Source organism: Paramacrobiotus metropolitanus, unplaced genomic scaffold (assembly GCF_019649055.1).
Source record: "Paramacrobiotus metropolitanus isolate TYO unplaced genomic scaffold, Prichtersi_v1.0 Parri_scaffold0000142, whole genome shotgun sequence".
Lineage (NCBI taxonomy): Eukaryota > Metazoa > Tardigrada > Eutardigrada > Parachela > Macrobiotidae > Paramacrobiotus > Paramacrobiotus metropolitanus.
In genome coordinates this window covers 234,178-250,011 of record NW_026570362.1, presented here as the reverse complement: position 1 = coordinate 250,011, position 15,834 = coordinate 234,178, and the positions used below count along the sequence as shown (strand labels likewise).

At 45.0% G+C, this 15,834-nt stretch overlaps 3 protein-coding genes across 3 annotated transcripts; all 3 read left to right on the top strand.

The window, feature by feature from the left end:
• Positions 1-1,026: 1,026 nt before the first annotated feature.
• Positions 1,027-4,836, top strand: LOC129599282 (BTB/POZ domain-containing protein 6-like). Its single transcript, XM_055497494.1, has 7 exons — positions 1,027-1,113; positions 2,436-2,626; positions 2,729-2,851; positions 2,921-3,080; positions 3,754-3,938; positions 4,057-4,192; positions 4,360-4,836. The coding sequence occupies exons 1-7, from the start codon at positions 1,027-1,029 to the stop codon at positions 4,834-4,836; spliced, it is 1,359 nt and encodes a 452-aa protein (XP_055353469.1).
• Positions 4,837-5,786: 950 nt separating this feature from the next.
• LOC129599280 (BTB/POZ domain-containing protein 6-A-like) lies at positions 5,787-8,039 on the top strand. The gene is made up of 7 exons (XM_055497492.1): positions 5,787-5,922; positions 6,004-6,217; positions 6,313-6,435; positions 6,493-6,652; positions 6,730-6,914; positions 7,024-7,159; positions 7,239-8,039. Exons 2-7 carry the CDS (start codon positions 6,057-6,059, stop codon positions 7,722-7,724), a joined length of 1,251 nt encoding a protein of 416 aa, XP_055353467.1. The 5' UTR covers positions 5,787-5,922; positions 6,004-6,056; the 3' UTR covers positions 7,725-8,039.
• A 4,622-nt stretch (positions 8,040-12,661) lies between these two features.
• Positions 12,662-14,893, top strand: LOC129599281 (BTB/POZ domain-containing protein 1-like). The gene is made up of 6 exons (XM_055497493.1): positions 12,662-12,816; positions 12,904-13,026; positions 13,365-13,524; positions 13,609-13,793; positions 14,303-14,438; positions 14,540-14,893. The coding sequence occupies exons 1-6, from the start codon at positions 12,662-12,664 to the stop codon at positions 14,891-14,893; spliced, it is 1,113 nt and encodes a 370-aa protein (XP_055353468.1).
• The last annotated feature ends 941 nt before the right edge of the window (positions 14,894-15,834 follow it).

The following is a 15,834-nucleotide window of genomic DNA, read 5'->3' as shown; positions in this document are numbered from 1 at the left end:
CGAATAACAGTACATACAATATTTCTTCCGCTTTAGTCTCTGCAACTTTATAATTATTTCATTCCCTTCTAGATGGTTGTGGTCTGCTATGCCTTTGAAATGCGACAGTATCAGATATCCCCGTCTGCTTCCTGTTTATCACGCGAAAAAAGTTGATTTATCGACTGCAATTTTCGCCGCGCGCATTCTAATAATTTAGGAAAGGAAATAAGAAATAGTACAGTACGTTAGGAAGCTGCCTTGTACCTGTCGGTGATAAATGCACGTTAAGTCATGTCTATCATTTGTCTCAAACAGCAGCAACAACTTTCGTGGAAGTGACGGAACATACAAATGTATATCTAACAAACTGCAGGTAATCATTAAGTACTTAACGACATTGGAGTCGTATTAAAGTCTATAGCTGTCGTGTTCGTTTCTGTCTTAGCAACTAGTACTGTTTTACTTCATAAGTCTTCCTGTTATATTCCTGTCATTCTACCTGCTGCGCAGTTGCTGTTCACATCATTAATTATGTAGTATTAATTAACTATTAAAGTATTACTTATACAATACTTCACAATAGCGTTTCTGGACCGTTTTTGTCGCTTTAGTACAAAGTTGTGCCAAATTAGCGGAAGCACAACGGGAAACGGAATCACTGAGTGAACGCTTCAACTGATGACCTGGAGCTACTGCGATAAATTGTCGTAAAAACCGATATATTGTGCACTCTTTCAAAAGAAGCAATAGGTGGATTTACTTGTTTCACAAGATAAAACGATGGAAGGTTGCACAAGGCAAAAGGTAGATCCTAATTACCTAATTACGTCCAAAAAACACAAGCGATCATGGACAATCTGCAAGGGATAAGGGATATGACTCAAAATCTACAACCAATAATCAAAAAGGCTCAAGAAAACATGGTCACATTCGGGGGATTTTTGGAAGAGTTGCAGCAGTGTTGTACATCAGCACCATACCTCCTCACACGCTCACAGCAATGACACCGTTGTATCGCTTAAGAGCAACTATTACGAGCGGACGATGGCGGAGTATCTCGGAAACTTGACACAGGACATCGACGCCATGGTGGAATGCAGCAGCTACACCGATACCGCTTTGACCACCAATGTAACAACCCGTTGGAGGATGCCGTGCTGAAGGCATGCCTGTTATCCGTGCACAACCTCATTCTGGCTTTCTACGTGCTGACTGCATCCGTTTTCCTCTTCGAGTCCGTTTTTGCCGGACTGTTCTGGACGCGCTTGGCTCCCTATGGTGTGGAGTATGAGACAATGGCACCCACTCCTATAATTGCCACCGTAACGGCAAAGAATATGCCTTTTGGGATAAGCTGGAGTTCACGAAATTGGCTCCGGCTGGTGGAAGATGTACTAAGTGCTCTGCGCCGCGGGATTGGCGATCGTATAATATTTTCGTAGGCATGTTCAACGCCGGTATGGTGGTAGGCATGATGGCGGCCATTTCCTTTCTGCTCCTGTAAACAGCCGGTATGCTGCTAATGTCATTAATATTAGGGAATTATGTGTTTGACTCAGCCCCGATGCCTTGCACATGTGATTTTGTTGCCGCGTCATGAGCTATTTTTGCAAATCTTTTTGCAGCTGATAAAGTTGGTTCCATTTTAATGTCTCTCTGTACAGAGCTTTGTGACGTTGTGCGCTACAACGAAGTTATGAACCACCCCCGGGGAAAAGCTACATGTCTTCGGTTCTGCCGCGTTCAATTCTGATCGCACCCGCCGCCGCCCGTGGCAATAGTCTTTTCTGCATTGTGATATTAGGGCTACCACCCATTTCGCCAACGGGACATTTCGCCAACCAGACAGCAGCAGTTCAATTTGATAACACATAACACGGCAGTTCGAATCCAAATTATCCCCAAGTGACACCAACGGTTCGAAAAGTTTAAAAAGGAGCAAATAAAAACCTATAAACAGAACCAAAGAAACCTGAAAATCTAAGAACCTAAAAAAAATTAAGAAACCTAAGAAACCTAAGAAAACCTAAGAAACCTAAGAAAACCTAAGAAAACCTAAGAAACCTTAAGAGGACTAAGAAAAGTAAAAAAATCTAAGAAACCTAAGAACCTAAGAAAACCAAAGAAAGTACCAAAAACTACGGTTGTCGAAATGTCCCGTTGGCGACATGTCCGGTTGGCGAAATGTCCGGTTGGCGAAATGGGATGATACCGATATTAGTACTAGTAATTTGTGAGAGCTCTTCGTTTTGTTTGTCAGTAACTTAGTTCTTTGTATTTATAAATTTTATGTTCCATCGTTTTTACTTCGGGAGAAAGGGATAAATTCTTATTTTTTGCAGAAATCGGCAGCGGCGATAAGGCTGCTGAGCTCGAATACATCGTTCTTATGCTATTCCTCTCCAGAGTTTGACTTATCCGAAGTTGTAAGTTTAATCGTACTGATTCCCCAGGGCACCTACGCACGCTGTGACGCTGCCACTATGGCGCAGAAATCCACATCCTTTGAGAGTTCTAAACGTCGAGGCAAGGTCTCCCAGGTCGTAAATCGTTGGAAGAATGCCTTAGAGAAAAATGACTTGTGCGATGTGAAATTCGCAGTTGGACGCCTGTGTGGCGAAGTGGAAATTATCTACGCACATAAGTAAGTTCTAGGGCAGATTGTAGCATCTCTCCTCCGCTGTCAGTTAGCCAGGATTCTGATGGCATAGTCAGGAATGGCGTAACGCCACTGGTTTTCGGCTAGGTTGGCTTTAAGTCTGAGCAGCGATGTGTTCCATAACATGTTAAACGGGAGCGTGGTCAAGCGTGCTGGTACTGCCATCGACATCCCAGACATCCCGCCCGACGCTTTCCATAACATGCTGAGGTAAGCGGTACAGTCCACAGATTCCTCGCCACGTTCAGGCTGAATTTGTTTCATTTTTCCCTGCCGTAGCTACATTTACACCGGTTCTGTGGAAGATCTCCAGCTGGAAAATGCTGTGCAGACGTTGTTCATTGCTGACAAATACGACCTGCCGTGGCTGGCGGAGCTCTGCAGCGACTTTATTCTGGACGACGTGGGAACGCGCAACTGCTTGCTGTATTTGGAAAATGTTTGTGTATTCGTACCCAGATAATTAGTTTAGCTTATACGAGTATGTGCTTCTGTGAAATATTATATACGTAATACGTGTTAGTGATCTGCTAATTCTATAATATCAGACACGTTTAGAGTGTGGGTGGGGGAGGCGCATGACCTCGCAGCTCTTCGACAGCCGCATAAAACTATACTGTAATGCACAAACTGCATAGTTAAAAGATGTGAAAGACGATGTATGAGATTATGCGAAAGAGCAGTAACTGCGTGAAGCAGATATCAGGGACGAAAATAAAATCTGGAGTGTATTGCCCAGGATGCATTCAAGAGTGTTGGAAGGCATATTGACAAGCTGGGATGCATTCAGGATATCACCAGCAGCGCAAGGAAAAAGTCAAAGGGCAAAAATGCGTTTTACAACTTCACTAATGTACAACAGTGTAGTCTGTATAGGCATAACAGCAAAATCAGTACCAGCCAATTCTCTCCAATTTTCAGTAAACTAAAAACTAAATTTCATGAAATTTTCTCCTTCCCCCACATCCCCCCTCCGGGTCCATTTTCTTGCGCCGGCTCCTGGCACACCATTTCCCCGTTGTCTCCCTTCGGAAGATGGAATACTAGCCAAGGGCGCGCCTGTTCCGTTTCCATAGACGTATATAATTATGTGATGATGCGGGACTTTACAGGCACTACGTTGGTCACCAAATTGCGATCGGGTGGTGGAGGCATGCTTGGACGTGATAGATGAATCCATCGAGGCTGTCTTCCAGTCCAGTTACTTCACCAAGTTGGAGCGAAAGACGCTGGAGAGGATTCTGCAGCGCAGCACGTTGTCGGCGGGAGAGAACGTTGTCTACGTGGCTGTTGAAAAGTGGGTAACACTACTGCGGGCAGCTCTCGCGAAACCTCATGATGGATGCATGTAGCGGCATTTAGGTTCATAGCTGCTGGGTTTGACCTGTGGCGCCTTAAAATATTTTTTGTTGTAGATGGGCAGCGGCGGCTTGCGCTCGCAAAAAGCTGCCTCCTTCGCCCAGTAATCGCCGCCGGATGTTGGGTGGTGCACTGTTTCTCGTGCGTTTTGCCTTGCTGAATGAGGCGCAACTTGCCAACGGGCCCGTTCAGGTAAGAATTCGTAACAGGTTATAACGGTGTTGAAGATTGTCGGTTTATTATAATACGCTTGCTCAGCTTTGCCTTATAAAAATGATAAATTTTATACACTGAAAACACATTAAAACCGTTAGTCGCGTTGTTGAGTGCTCTTGTACTCGTTCGCGTTTCGTTTGCAGAGTGGTTTACTGAAAGACAAAGAAGTTGCGCGACTACTGCTCTGCAAACATAAAACCGGTCAGGGACCATTAGAGTTTTCTACGGAACCCCGGAAACGCGTAATGTGTCGTATCACCTCAAAATACGTGTATAAAATGACGGAGAAGATCTTCATCCAGTACGACAACGGCTACTGGTATCCGGCTGCGGTCACGGGAGACGACAAGTTGAATTTGTACCGCGAGAATAAACTGGAGAGAGAGGAGGAGAGAGGCGGTATCCATCGGCGTAGGAAGACTGTGCGGGCTGCGGATATTCTGAAGCGTGGCCTGGCTGTGGAAGCATACATTGACGGAGGTTACAAAAAGGCGACGTACGGCGCATTGCGGGCTGGCCGACATACGGTCGACATCGCTGACCGCGAATACAACGTGGAGTTTGTGCAGCTGAAAATTGCGCGCCGGCATGTTGAGGAATGGAAAGCCGCTCGAAAATAGTGACACTCCGAATAGTTTTAAGGTTTTTATTGTTCCTGTCGCACTCCATTTGCCGAATTCTATTTACCGAGGTTGTTTTTTTCTGGCTTTTCGAAAGAATTTGTTAGAACTCTTAAGGAATGATCTATGGCGTTTAATTTGCGTATAACACCCACCCATTATCGTTGTGTTACAGGCTTACATTAAATTCTTGTTGTTTTGGCCCAAATTTGTGTGCGCCTAAAATGTATCCTGAAGTAGTTTTCTGTGCAGTGATGCAGACAGATTTTGTTGAGTTGCCCATTTGTCCGATTTCGGTAATAGAATATCAGTGTTGGTGCCTGAGTGACTAAAATTAAAGGTAAATCATAAATCTAACTGCCAACAACTTATACCGGTAATTACTGCGTACATCAGTACATGGATTAGTGTCGTTAATCTTTGAGCAGACAAACTCTCGAGGCACTCCGAGGCAGGTCAGCCGTCAGGAGCATTTGAGCAACATCAAAACCAAATTTATCAAAAAAACTGCAGTACAAGTACAATCTGACGAAAACACAGGCGTAATTAATTCTAAGTAAAGAAAGGTACAGTACTGTATTATTATTGCGTGATGTTTACGCAAACAATTACGCACTCCCTCATGCTACCAGTAATACTCAACGCTGGGAGTTGCCAAATAGGCAAATACATAAGCGCAAACAAAATTAATGATGTCATATGATGGTGACAATTCACTGGCAATTGCGACATCGCGAAAAAATTTGTAACATGTTTTCAGTTAATGAGCAGTTGTACTGTACTTACCTCGCGCGATAAGTTAATAAGGCGTATATCAGATCAGCATCTTCCCACGGGCCGGCAACTACTTTCCGTTTCCTGTCAGCAGCCACCCGGCAGGACAGGCAATTAGGCATCGCCACCGCTGTCGCGAGTTTTCCGTTTTCTGCAACCTCGGCTTTTCGCTGAATCGCTTCTTTGTTTCAAACTTCTGCTGCGATTCTGATTGTTTATTTTTGATGTTTTACATGTTTGGGTTATTTTTAACGGTTTTTTCCAGTACAGTTTGTATTTTCGCCAGAATCTGAGGCAGCAGCAAGAGCGGTGGTATGTCTGATCATCGTCACTTTACTCTAGCCTAAAATCTGACTGCAACGGATTCTTAGTGCGTTTTTCTGGTTGGGCCAGGTTGGCTGGCCTTCTGCACTTTCCAACTTGGGTTCATCGTGAAGCGTACCACAATGACCCAGCCGTCCGCGTCATTCGTCAGCTCTGAACGTCGGGGCGCCATTGCCCAGATTACCAATCGCTATCAGAATGCTTTAGCGAGTAGTGATTTGACGGATGTGGAGTTCGCCGTTGGCCGCCAGTGTGGCGAAGTGAAGAAGATCCGAGCCCACAGGTCTGAACGGTGTAATAATGTTTCGTTCGCCTGTCAAAGCTACTAGCGCTATTCAGTATTTCTCAGTGACCAATAACAATAAGTGTTTCTTATAGGTTAATTCTGAGCCTTGGCAGTGATGTTTTCCACACAATGTTCAACGGGAGCTTGGCCGAGCGTGGTGACGCGGCCATTGACATTCCGGACATTCCTCCCGATGCGTTCACCAACATGCTAAAGTAACAAGTGCCAGATTCGCAAGCCTTCGTGGTTTCATTCGGTTTCCTTTTTTCCAGCTACATTTATACGGGTTCGGTGGACGATATCAAGCAAGGCAACGCACTGCAGACAGTGTACTGCGCCGAAAAATACGATCTGCCGTGGCTATCCGAACTCTGCACCGACTTTGTCCTCGACCAAGTGAAACCCGACAACTGCTTGATGTACCTAGAAAATGTCCGTAGAGTAATGCAGCTCACTGTCCAGATATCGTGAAAACTCTATGGTACAGTGTCTAATTTCCGTTTTGGCAGGCACTACGCTGGACTCCGAATTGTGATCACGTGCTGGATAAGTGTTGGGATGTGGTGGATGCGTCCACCGAAGCTGTTTTGGAGTCAGGGCACTTCACCAAAATCAACCAGACACAGTTGGAGATGCTGCTGCGCCGGGGCACACTGTCAGCTAAAGAGAATGCAGTGTATTTGGCTGTGGAACGGTAGGTGATCTTCAGGTCAATCGGTTTTGTCGGCAGTTAATGCTGGACAAAGAATATAGTGTTGTTGACTTAAACTCGGTTTCGCAAAGTGTAATATGTGTTCCTTTAGATGGGCTACGGCAGCGTGCGATCGCAAGAATGTAGACCACAAGTCCAGTAATCGCCGACGAATGCTGGGACCGACATTGTCCTTTGTCCGCTTTCCGCTGATGACGGACGCTCAACTTGTCGACGGGCCCATTCAGGTTAGGATGATCTTGTTTACTGTGCTCACAATCTGACATCGCTTCCTTCGTGTCGACTAACGGCTTCCCTGGTGTGCAGAGTGGTTTACTGAACGATGAAGAAGTGCGGAAACTGTATACCTTCAAACATTCAGCCAAGAGTTTCTCGGCTTCCTGGTTGCTGGGATTTTCTGTGGAGCCCCGGAAGAACGTGATGCATCCCATCGGGTCGCGCTCATACAAACAGGGAGAGAAGATATTCATTTCATATACGAATGGTTTCTGGCATCCCGTGAAAGTCAAGGGGGAGCAGACGCTGGAGTGTCTTTCGAACTATGCAGTAGAGAAGGTGAAGGAAAAAAACGAGTTCGCCGCTCCAACCCAAACCGTCCGTGCAGCGGATATTCTGAAGCGTGGTCGGCCAGTGTATGCGTACATAGGCGAAGTGTACAAAGAGGCCACGTATGGCTCGCAGCGGGCTGGTCGACATACCGTCAGCGTCGCCGGCCGCGAATGCAGTGTGCAGTTTAAGGAGCTGAGGATTGCCGATAAGCACGTGGAGGAATGGAAAGCGGCCCAAGAGTAATGTTGTGAGCGGGTATGGCGATGTACAGGCGTACGTTGGAATTCTTCGGTTGCGATCAGCTTACAGGTTTCTATGCTCCTTACGAAAGTCTTGCGTAAATGGATAATGATCTAAATGAATAGCATTTAAGGGCAATAATGTCGTTGATTTGGTTACTGACTTCCAAGAGGCATTGTTTGATAATATGACGTGATGCAGGTCACTTCATTGCTTCAGTTTGTAATGACTGGCCTATTTTGTTGTTTCCCTTTGTAAATCTGTTATCTGCAAATTCTTCACTTTTGCATAACTGCTTATGTACGATTAGAAAACTTGTTAAGTGTCATTGAATTTGTTTTGATTCGTGCAGTTTTGATTGAATTGGTTTTCATTTGTATTTAATAAAATTTTGACTGATAGTTGATGTCCAGTTCGATGCATACGCCGCCATACGGTGTAAACCAGATAACCATATACGCATTTCGACTGCTGTATAATTATACAGTATGTCTAAACAAAGGGAAAACTTAAGACGTCGACCATGTCGTTACGTCGTAATACAGAAAAAATTCGATCTTTACTGCGATTTCGTCCTATTCGTATTAATTATTAAACTCGGTTGGGCTTCTACATCAGCAAAAGTGGACACTGGACAGGCCGCTTCCTTATATAATTTTTAAAAAAACAAATTAAACCACAGATCTCATCTTATGCAGCTGTTTATTTATACTTCTAATAATTCAAGTCTCCCCGGCTAACTAAAATCTGGTACATAAGATGCATTTACGACGGTAATCGCAGTGCTACATCAATCCGCTCAGTTGCAGTTGTAACAACCGTACTGAAATACAGGACATTTTATTTCGAATTAATTGGCCGAGTTACTTAATCAAATGGGAAAAAACGGTTTGTATTCATTTGGGCTGCTGAAACAACAAAACTATCGCTTTACTGCAGCCACGGCGGTGATTTTATAGCACAGCACATTGATCATGGTAATTGACTCGGTTATCTATCGCAAAATCCGGTCGGTTGTTTGGGCGCGTGCGGGAATTTGTCGATATGTCGTTAGGTGTTTTAGGTGCGTTTGGTCACCCGCGCAGCAGTTTTTCAGGTCGACAGAGACGTGGCCCCCTGGTTGTGGTAAACTGAGTTTGTTGATCGGGTTGGAGACAAAGGTCACCCGTGGTAAAGTAGCAGCTGCGATCGGCTGTTTTGGGAGCGTTGGCGCTCGCCGAGTCCCGTTGCGGTCATTTGGCCTGCCGACGAGTACACCGGAGGACAGAAAGCTGATCAAACGCTTTCTTTATGGGAGGGATGGTGTAGGCAGTACGAAGAAGGGTGAATTTCTTTTGAGTTAGTGAATAACTTCCATGGTACCTCGGTTTATTTTTTGCATACAAATTCGTGTTTTTGTTTGAAGGGTTTTTAGAAAAAAGTAGACAACTTGTCTGCGTTGTCGGCGGGATTGAAGCGCAGTATGCCTTCAATCAGTACGAAATACTACTACGAATACGTGTATTTAGTGCTTTTCAGAGTACTTCACTCAGTTTACTGCGCATTGCTGCAATTACCGTATCGGTACAAATTCCGTGTACCGATACGGTAATTTAATGATCTACTCTCCAGGAGGTAGAGTAGATCATTAAATTGTTACCGAAATTCTACGGTCGCGAAAACCATTTTGGGTCAGTTGACCTCAGCGGTATACGGCGCAGCGTTATATCCCCGTGTTGTAGCTTGTGTGCTGATTTTGCTGGACAACTGCTTTGCTGCAATCGCAAGTTAAGCAATCATCGAACCCTGGTGACCGCGGAATCATGACCCAGGCGCCCATGATCACACCAACTGCCAGCGCGAAAAGTCGAGGCGCTTTCTCCCAAGTTACCGATCGCTGGCAGAATGCTTTAGCGGATGGTCACTTAACGGATGTGGAATTTGCAGTCGGGCGACAGCGTGGCGCAGTAAGATGATTCGAGCACATAGGCATGATTTAACAACGTTTTTTAGCGGGTGGCAACAAATTGGTGCTCTTGTTTCCGCTAGGTTAACCAGCATCAGCAGTGACGCATTCACCACCAGGCTTTCCAGGATTGCGGCCGAGCAAGACAGTCCACCCATCCAGATCCCGGGCATTCCTCCCGACGCCTTCACCCATATGCTCAGGTAAACGTCCAGTTAGACATTTGTTTGACAGCAGTCACAGCATGTTCTTATACTATGAGTTTATCGCATTCCGGTCGTTTTTGCAATATTAATTGACCTATCGGGCAATACAGACAGCATCCGCTGTGTTGTTCCACATTGGAAAACTTGATGATATGTTTTATTAATCTCGTGTACAAGCTGATATAAAGACACTATCATAACGTTAATCAGTTTTTGAAAGTGCTTTGTGAAATAACGCGGAGAACATGGCGTACGGCACGTAAAATTATATTGTTATTTGTTAACATGTCCGGAATGCGAAGAACGTCGAAAGGTCCGTTGTAACTTGTAACGTCCACGGTTATGCCGGACTACCTAACGTTGGGGCAGATTCTGCAGGCTCCATAATTTCTACACGCGTATCTATGGTAAAGTAAAAAGTCTATGGTAAATGTATTGGTTTTCACTATCCAGTTAGGGGGTCGGTAGAGGGTCTGACCGAGGACAATGTTCTGCCCACTCTGTACTGCGCCGACAAGTACGAGTTACCGTAGTTGGCAGAGCTCTGCATGGACTTTGTCGTGGATCTGTTAAAGCCGGAAAACTGCTGGATGCATCTTGAAGATTTTAGTGATTATTCGGCAATACACCGGTGTGCGCAATTGCGCACTACGTTACAGTGTTATACAGTGTTACTCGTACGTCTTGATAGGCGCTGCACTGGACGAAGGACTGCGACGTTGTGCAGAAGAAGTGGTGGGACATTGTGGATGCATCCAGCGAGGCTGTTCTCCAGTCGGACTATTTCAGTCAGATAGAGTGGACAACACTCGATATGGTTCTGTAGCGTTGCACACTATCGGCGGAGGAAATAGCGTCTACAAGGCTGCGGAGAAGTATAGGAGACTCAACAGTTGGAAACCTAATTAGGAAAACGATGCCACACTGGCGAAATATTTTGCGTGCTAACATACATCCTTTGGATTCGTTTTTTTCCAGACCGTTTGAAATATCAAACTGTGGTAGTCACAGTTCTTGATCGTAGGTGGGCGCTGGCAGCGTGTGATCGCCAAAATCTGGAGCCGACGCCCTGCAATCGCCGTAGGATGCTGGGTCCGGCGTTGTTCCTAGTATGCTTTCTGCGGATGACGGATGCTCAACTGGTCAGCGGACCCGTTAAGGTTGAAATCCAGTACTGTTTTAACCTCTGTTTATTAGTGGATCCTGACGATTAACCGCTTCACTCTGCATTTGCAGAGCGATTTGCTGAACGATAAGGAAATGCGTCAACTGTACATCTACAAACATTCAGCCAGCGATGACGCGCTAGAATTTTGTGCCGAGCCCCGAAAGCGCGTGATGCGTCGTATTGGGTCACAGTGGTACAAGCAGAACGAGAATGTATTCATCTTATATGCCAACGGCTACTGGTATCCAGTCAGAGTCAGTGGAGCTGCAACCGAGTTTAGCATGGAGACGGTACAGGACAGAGGTGCCCTGGTGGTTCCCAGCCAGACCGTCTCGGGCTGCGGGTATCCTGAAGCGCAGTCGCCCAGTGTACGCGTACATTGACGGAGAGTATAGGGAGGCCACATACGGCGCACAACGAGCGGGAGTGCATACGAATGATACGATCAACGTCGCCAGACGAGACTGCAGTGTGCAGTTTAAGGAGCTGAAGATTGCCGGGAAACACGTGGAGGAATGGAAAGTGGCTGGAAAGTAGTGTCATGCGTGAAATCTTCGTGGGAAGTCCTTTGGTTGTGACATAGGGCCTGTCATAGGCTAACAGGATTCTGTCTCCTATGTGGCCAGTTTTTTGGTTGTTTTTTAATTGTTCTGGATCGATTAAAAACAGTGTGAATACTTTGACATTCTTGACGAATTGAACACTTCTCTGCAGGTAATTGCGTCGAGTAAGCACAACATCACATTAGCCAATGCGCGCTTGAGTCTCAACCGCGCAATGGAATCTATCCCGGATGTAGCCAAAAACAAGCTTGTTAAAACTGTTAACTAGTGTTAAATAGCCGCGCTCACGTTGTGGAATGTTCGGTTCGTTGGGACTTGGGACATATACTATATAACAAATGTGTACGGCTCGTGGAGAATGTCGAAGTACTGATTTTCTGAATTTGGACGCTCCTTTTTTTGGCTGGAAGTCTGGCCGAACGCAGTGGGTGTGAAAGTTGTATTTATAGAGAACAAATAAAACCTTATCGCGAACGGACATTCGAAGTCCTGCTAAAATCATGACGATACGCTGGCTCTCATGCTGAAAAATTTCAGCATCGCAATCGCGCATGCAAATTTGTTAACTTTTGATAAGTACCAACGGCAACCACTAAACAATTAGTACCTAAATAAAATAGTTCACCGATTTCTTTGATTGGGTCACCCGGAAGTAAGTGACGGCCTCGCCGAAGTAATAAGCCTCGTTAGTCGCTACCACCCCGGGCAAACAGCTGGGTCTCTTTCTTGCGCTTCCGCCAGCAGGCGGTAGGCAGCGTTATTCCTGTTTTTCTTGGGTTTTCACTACGAACTCTCGCTGTGCTAACTGTTAAATATACTGATGTTTTCTCCAGTCTGTTTGTTTTGTTAATCCTTACAATTCTGTCTTCAGCACTAGATTTTACATTTTCTACCCTGAAATCTGTAGCAACCATAAATGTGTGAGAGTTTCTCATCAATTAATATGCTTGTCTGCGCCTAGCCTCTGTCAAGTGTCAAGTGACAGGTCCAGGCTGCAAACTCCAAAGTTATCCTGCGCCAGTTTAGCGATTTGCGCAGTTTTGGCGTAAGCTTTCCCAATGGCGCAATCACCCGCATCGTTTGTCAGTTCCGAACGTCGAGGCGTCCAGATTGCCAATCGCTGGAAGAATGCTCTAGCGTCGAGAGAGTTGACAGACGTGGAGTTTGCCGTGGGACGCCAGTGTGGCGGAGCGAAGACGATCCGAGCGCACAGGCATGTTTTGACAACTTTGTATCCTCTTAAGACAAAACTATCCTGCATTATTGGCTCAAAGAGCAATCAAGGGTATGGTTGGTGTAGGTTAATCCTGAGCATGAGCAGCGATGTTTTTCATACCATGTTCAACGGGAGTTTAACCGAACGGGTTGGCGCTGCCATCGACATCCCGGACATTCCTCCCAACGCTTTCGACAACATGCTCTGGTAAAAGTGTAGAACCGTTGACGTTGCACAATCAGGACGTTGTTCGCATTCCGGACATTTTCACATTATGAATTCGCGACCAGAGGCACGGCATTCTCCGCGTAGTTTTTCATGGCGAAAGCTGTTTTAAAAATTGATTGTGTGATAATTACGAGTAGTGTTTTTATACAAGCTTGTACACTTGACTGACAAGAGATTATCAAGCTGTAAAAAGTGGAACGACGCCGAGAATACCTTGCCTCTAGGTTCTAGTGTCCGATACGCGGATCCATGTGTAAGTGTCCGAAATGCGATAAACGGCGAAACATCGCAATGATTGTCTTTTGTTAATTATTTAGTTATATATACACGGGTTCGGTGGACGATTTGAAGCCAGAGAACGTGCTGCAGACATTGTACTGCGCCGATAAGTACGATCTACCGTGGCTTGCGGAGCTCTCCACGGACTTCGTTCTCGACCAACTGAAACCCGACAACTGCTTGATGTACCTGGCAAATGTTAGTATAGAATATTACTGCCCAAACTGTGCTGCTATATTTATACGTACTATCTGTATGGTGACACTTTCTGCGACTTGGCAGGCACTACGCTGGACGCCGGATTGTGATCCTGTGCTGGAAAAATGTTGGGGCGTGGTGGATGAATCCACGGTGGCCGTTCTCCAGTCGGACTATTTCGTGCAGTTGGACCGGGCCCAGTTGGAGTTGTTGCTGCGGCGTGATGCACTGTCAGCCGAAGAGCATGCAGTGTACACGGCGGTAGAAAAGTGAGTGACTGCTTTTTGTTATTATGTAAGTTCGAGGGTTAATGCTCAACATCTGCAAATACAAAAAAGCTCTCCTTTTCGAGATCTGCAGACAAACAGTGGACTTCATAGAGATTTTACACCCACAGTCGATAGCGCTATGAATACAAGTGGATGTTCTGTAACATCATTTTAAATCCAGTGTAATTATAAAGCTGCTTACTACACAGTTCAGCACAGTTACAGCTTCTAATGTAAAGAAAGACACAAGCTCCGTTCATGGTTCACCCAAAGAAATCGCATTCAGTCAGTCATATATCAAGTGTAGGCAACCCGGTTAACGGGACTTTAATGTCTGGCCGGTAAAAATGGCAGCTAGCCTTAACAAGAGATTATTCAAACAGATAAATCGTTTTCAGAGCAAACTTTAAAAAATCAACAACACTAATAATTTCTTGACAGAAATGCAGTTTACGGTGAAAAATTCACTGCCGACATTTCGTAGAATTATTCACGTTGTGATGTTCTAGATGGGCAACCGCAGCGTGCGACAGGAAGAACTTAGCCTCAACACCGTCGAATCGTCGTCGAATGTTAGGGACCGCATTGTTCCGTGTCCGCTTCCCGTTGATGACGGATGCTCAGCTCTTTTGCGGACCAGCTAAGGTTAGAATATGGTCTTTCCTGAAAGTTAGCGTTCTGCAGGAACACTGGAGTGACGCAATAACCGATGCTGCGGCTTACGCTGTTCGCTGGTTTCTTTGCAGACCGGGCTACTCAATCCCAAAGAAGTGTGCCAGATTGGCCAGCACAAACACGATCCTGCTGCGCCGTTGATGGAGTTTTCCTCGAGACCACGAGCCCATATCGTCTGTCGGACGAGCGGAGGTGCAACGTTCAAGAAGGGAGAGAAGATCTTCTTCCCGGCTTCCAGCGGCTATTGGTATCCTGCCATTATGACCAATGATTATAAAGTGTTTTGCGATTTGTTTAAATCGGAGAATGCCAAAAAGGAAGAAAAGGATAAAGAAGCGGTCGTACTACAAGTTCTGCGCATTCGGGCGGTGGAATATTCTGAAACGTGGTCTGCCCGTGTTGGTCTACATGGACGGAACCTTTAAGGAAGCGACGTACGGAGCACACCGTGCTGATAGATACACAGAAGAAATAGCAATGGATTGTGGTCACAACAAAATTAATAAATAATATTATTTATTCTGTATTTACTTTAGTTATTTGTTTATTTACTTGTTTATTTTATAATTTGCAATATTATATTTATACTCGAGTACTCGAGTGACCCGAGCGGGACAAAGGTAGGAGCAGCAGGGTGGAGCAACAGGGTGGAACAACAGGATGGAACAACAAGGTGGAACAGCAGGGATTAGAACACAGTATTATAATGCTAGGTTTACTGTTTTCGTTTATTTGCTTATCATTTGAAATATTGTATTTGTACCCGAGCACCCGAGTGACCCGAGCGGGACAAAGGTAGGAGCAGCAGGGTGGAACAATAGTGTGGAACAGCAGGGTGGAACATCAGAGCAAACACATAGGGTTGAAAAGGATGGAGACAGACGACAGAGAAATGTGTTATAGGTGATCGAAGGTCTTTTCAAATTATGTTTGTTTAAGTATTTGGAACAAAATATTGTTACCCGGATGACTCGAGCTGATCGGCTGTCAGGCAGCCTCCCTCCCATTATTTCCCCTTTCTTTGATTAATTTTCCCCTCCCTTCATTTCCCCTTTCTTTGATTTATTTTTCCCCCTCCCTTTTCCCCTTTCCTAGAAATATCTGTCAACATAATCGAATGTTTTTTATTCATTTTTTATTTTGCTTTTCTATTTTTATTTTTTTGTTGCTTTTTCATTGATTTCTTCTTTTTTTCATTTTTAAAGTTAACAAATGTTTACACAAAAATTAATTTACTTCTTTGTTTTCAAGGTGTCATATTTTTTGTTGTCAGGTCAAAGCTTTTCAGTTTTAAAATCAGCTTTATGTATTTTTTGGTTGTCTTAAATATTTTACTTTTCTTTTTTTCCTTTGAAATCTGACTGAA

What these genes read in the sequence shown, in the direction of transcription:
- LOC129599282 (XM_055497494.1), top strand. Translation starts at nt 1,027, where the DNA reads ATGGCGGAGTATCTCGGAAACTTGACACAGGACATCGACGCCATGGTG. An exon ending in GCTTGCTGTATTTGGAAAAT is followed by an intron (nt 3,081 to 3,753) that starts GTTTGTGTATTC and finishes GGGACTTTACAG; the next exon opens with GCACTACGTTGGTCACCAAA. An exon ending in TTGCCAACGGGCCCGTTCAG is followed by an intron (nt 4,193 to 4,359) that starts GTAAGAATTCGT and finishes TTTCGTTTGCAG; the next exon opens with AGTGGTTTACTGAAAGACAA.
- LOC129599280 (XM_055497492.1), top strand. Translation starts at nt 6,057, where the DNA reads ATGACCCAGCCGTCCGCGTCATTCGTCAGCTCTGAACGTCGGGGCGCC. An exon ending in AAGAAGATCCGAGCCCACAG is followed by an intron (nt 6,218 to 6,312) that starts GTCTGAACGGTG and finishes TGTTTCTTATAG; the next exon opens with GTTAATTCTGAGCCTTGGCA. An exon ending in GCTTGATGTACCTAGAAAAT is followed by an intron (nt 6,653 to 6,729) that starts GTCCGTAGAGTA and finishes CCGTTTTGGCAG; the next exon opens with GCACTACGCTGGACTCCGAA.
- LOC129599281 (XM_055497493.1), top strand. Translation starts at nt 12,662, where the DNA reads ATGGCGCAATCACCCGCATCGTTTGTCAGTTCCGAACGTCGAGGCGTC. An exon ending in GCTTTCGACAACATGCTCTG is followed by an intron (nt 13,027 to 13,364) that starts GTAAAAGTGTAG and finishes TTAATTATTTAG; the next exon opens with TTATATATACACGGGTTCGG. An exon ending in GCTTGATGTACCTGGCAAAT is followed by an intron (nt 13,525 to 13,608) that starts GTTAGTATAGAA and finishes GCGACTTGGCAG; the next exon opens with GCACTACGCTGGACGCCGGA.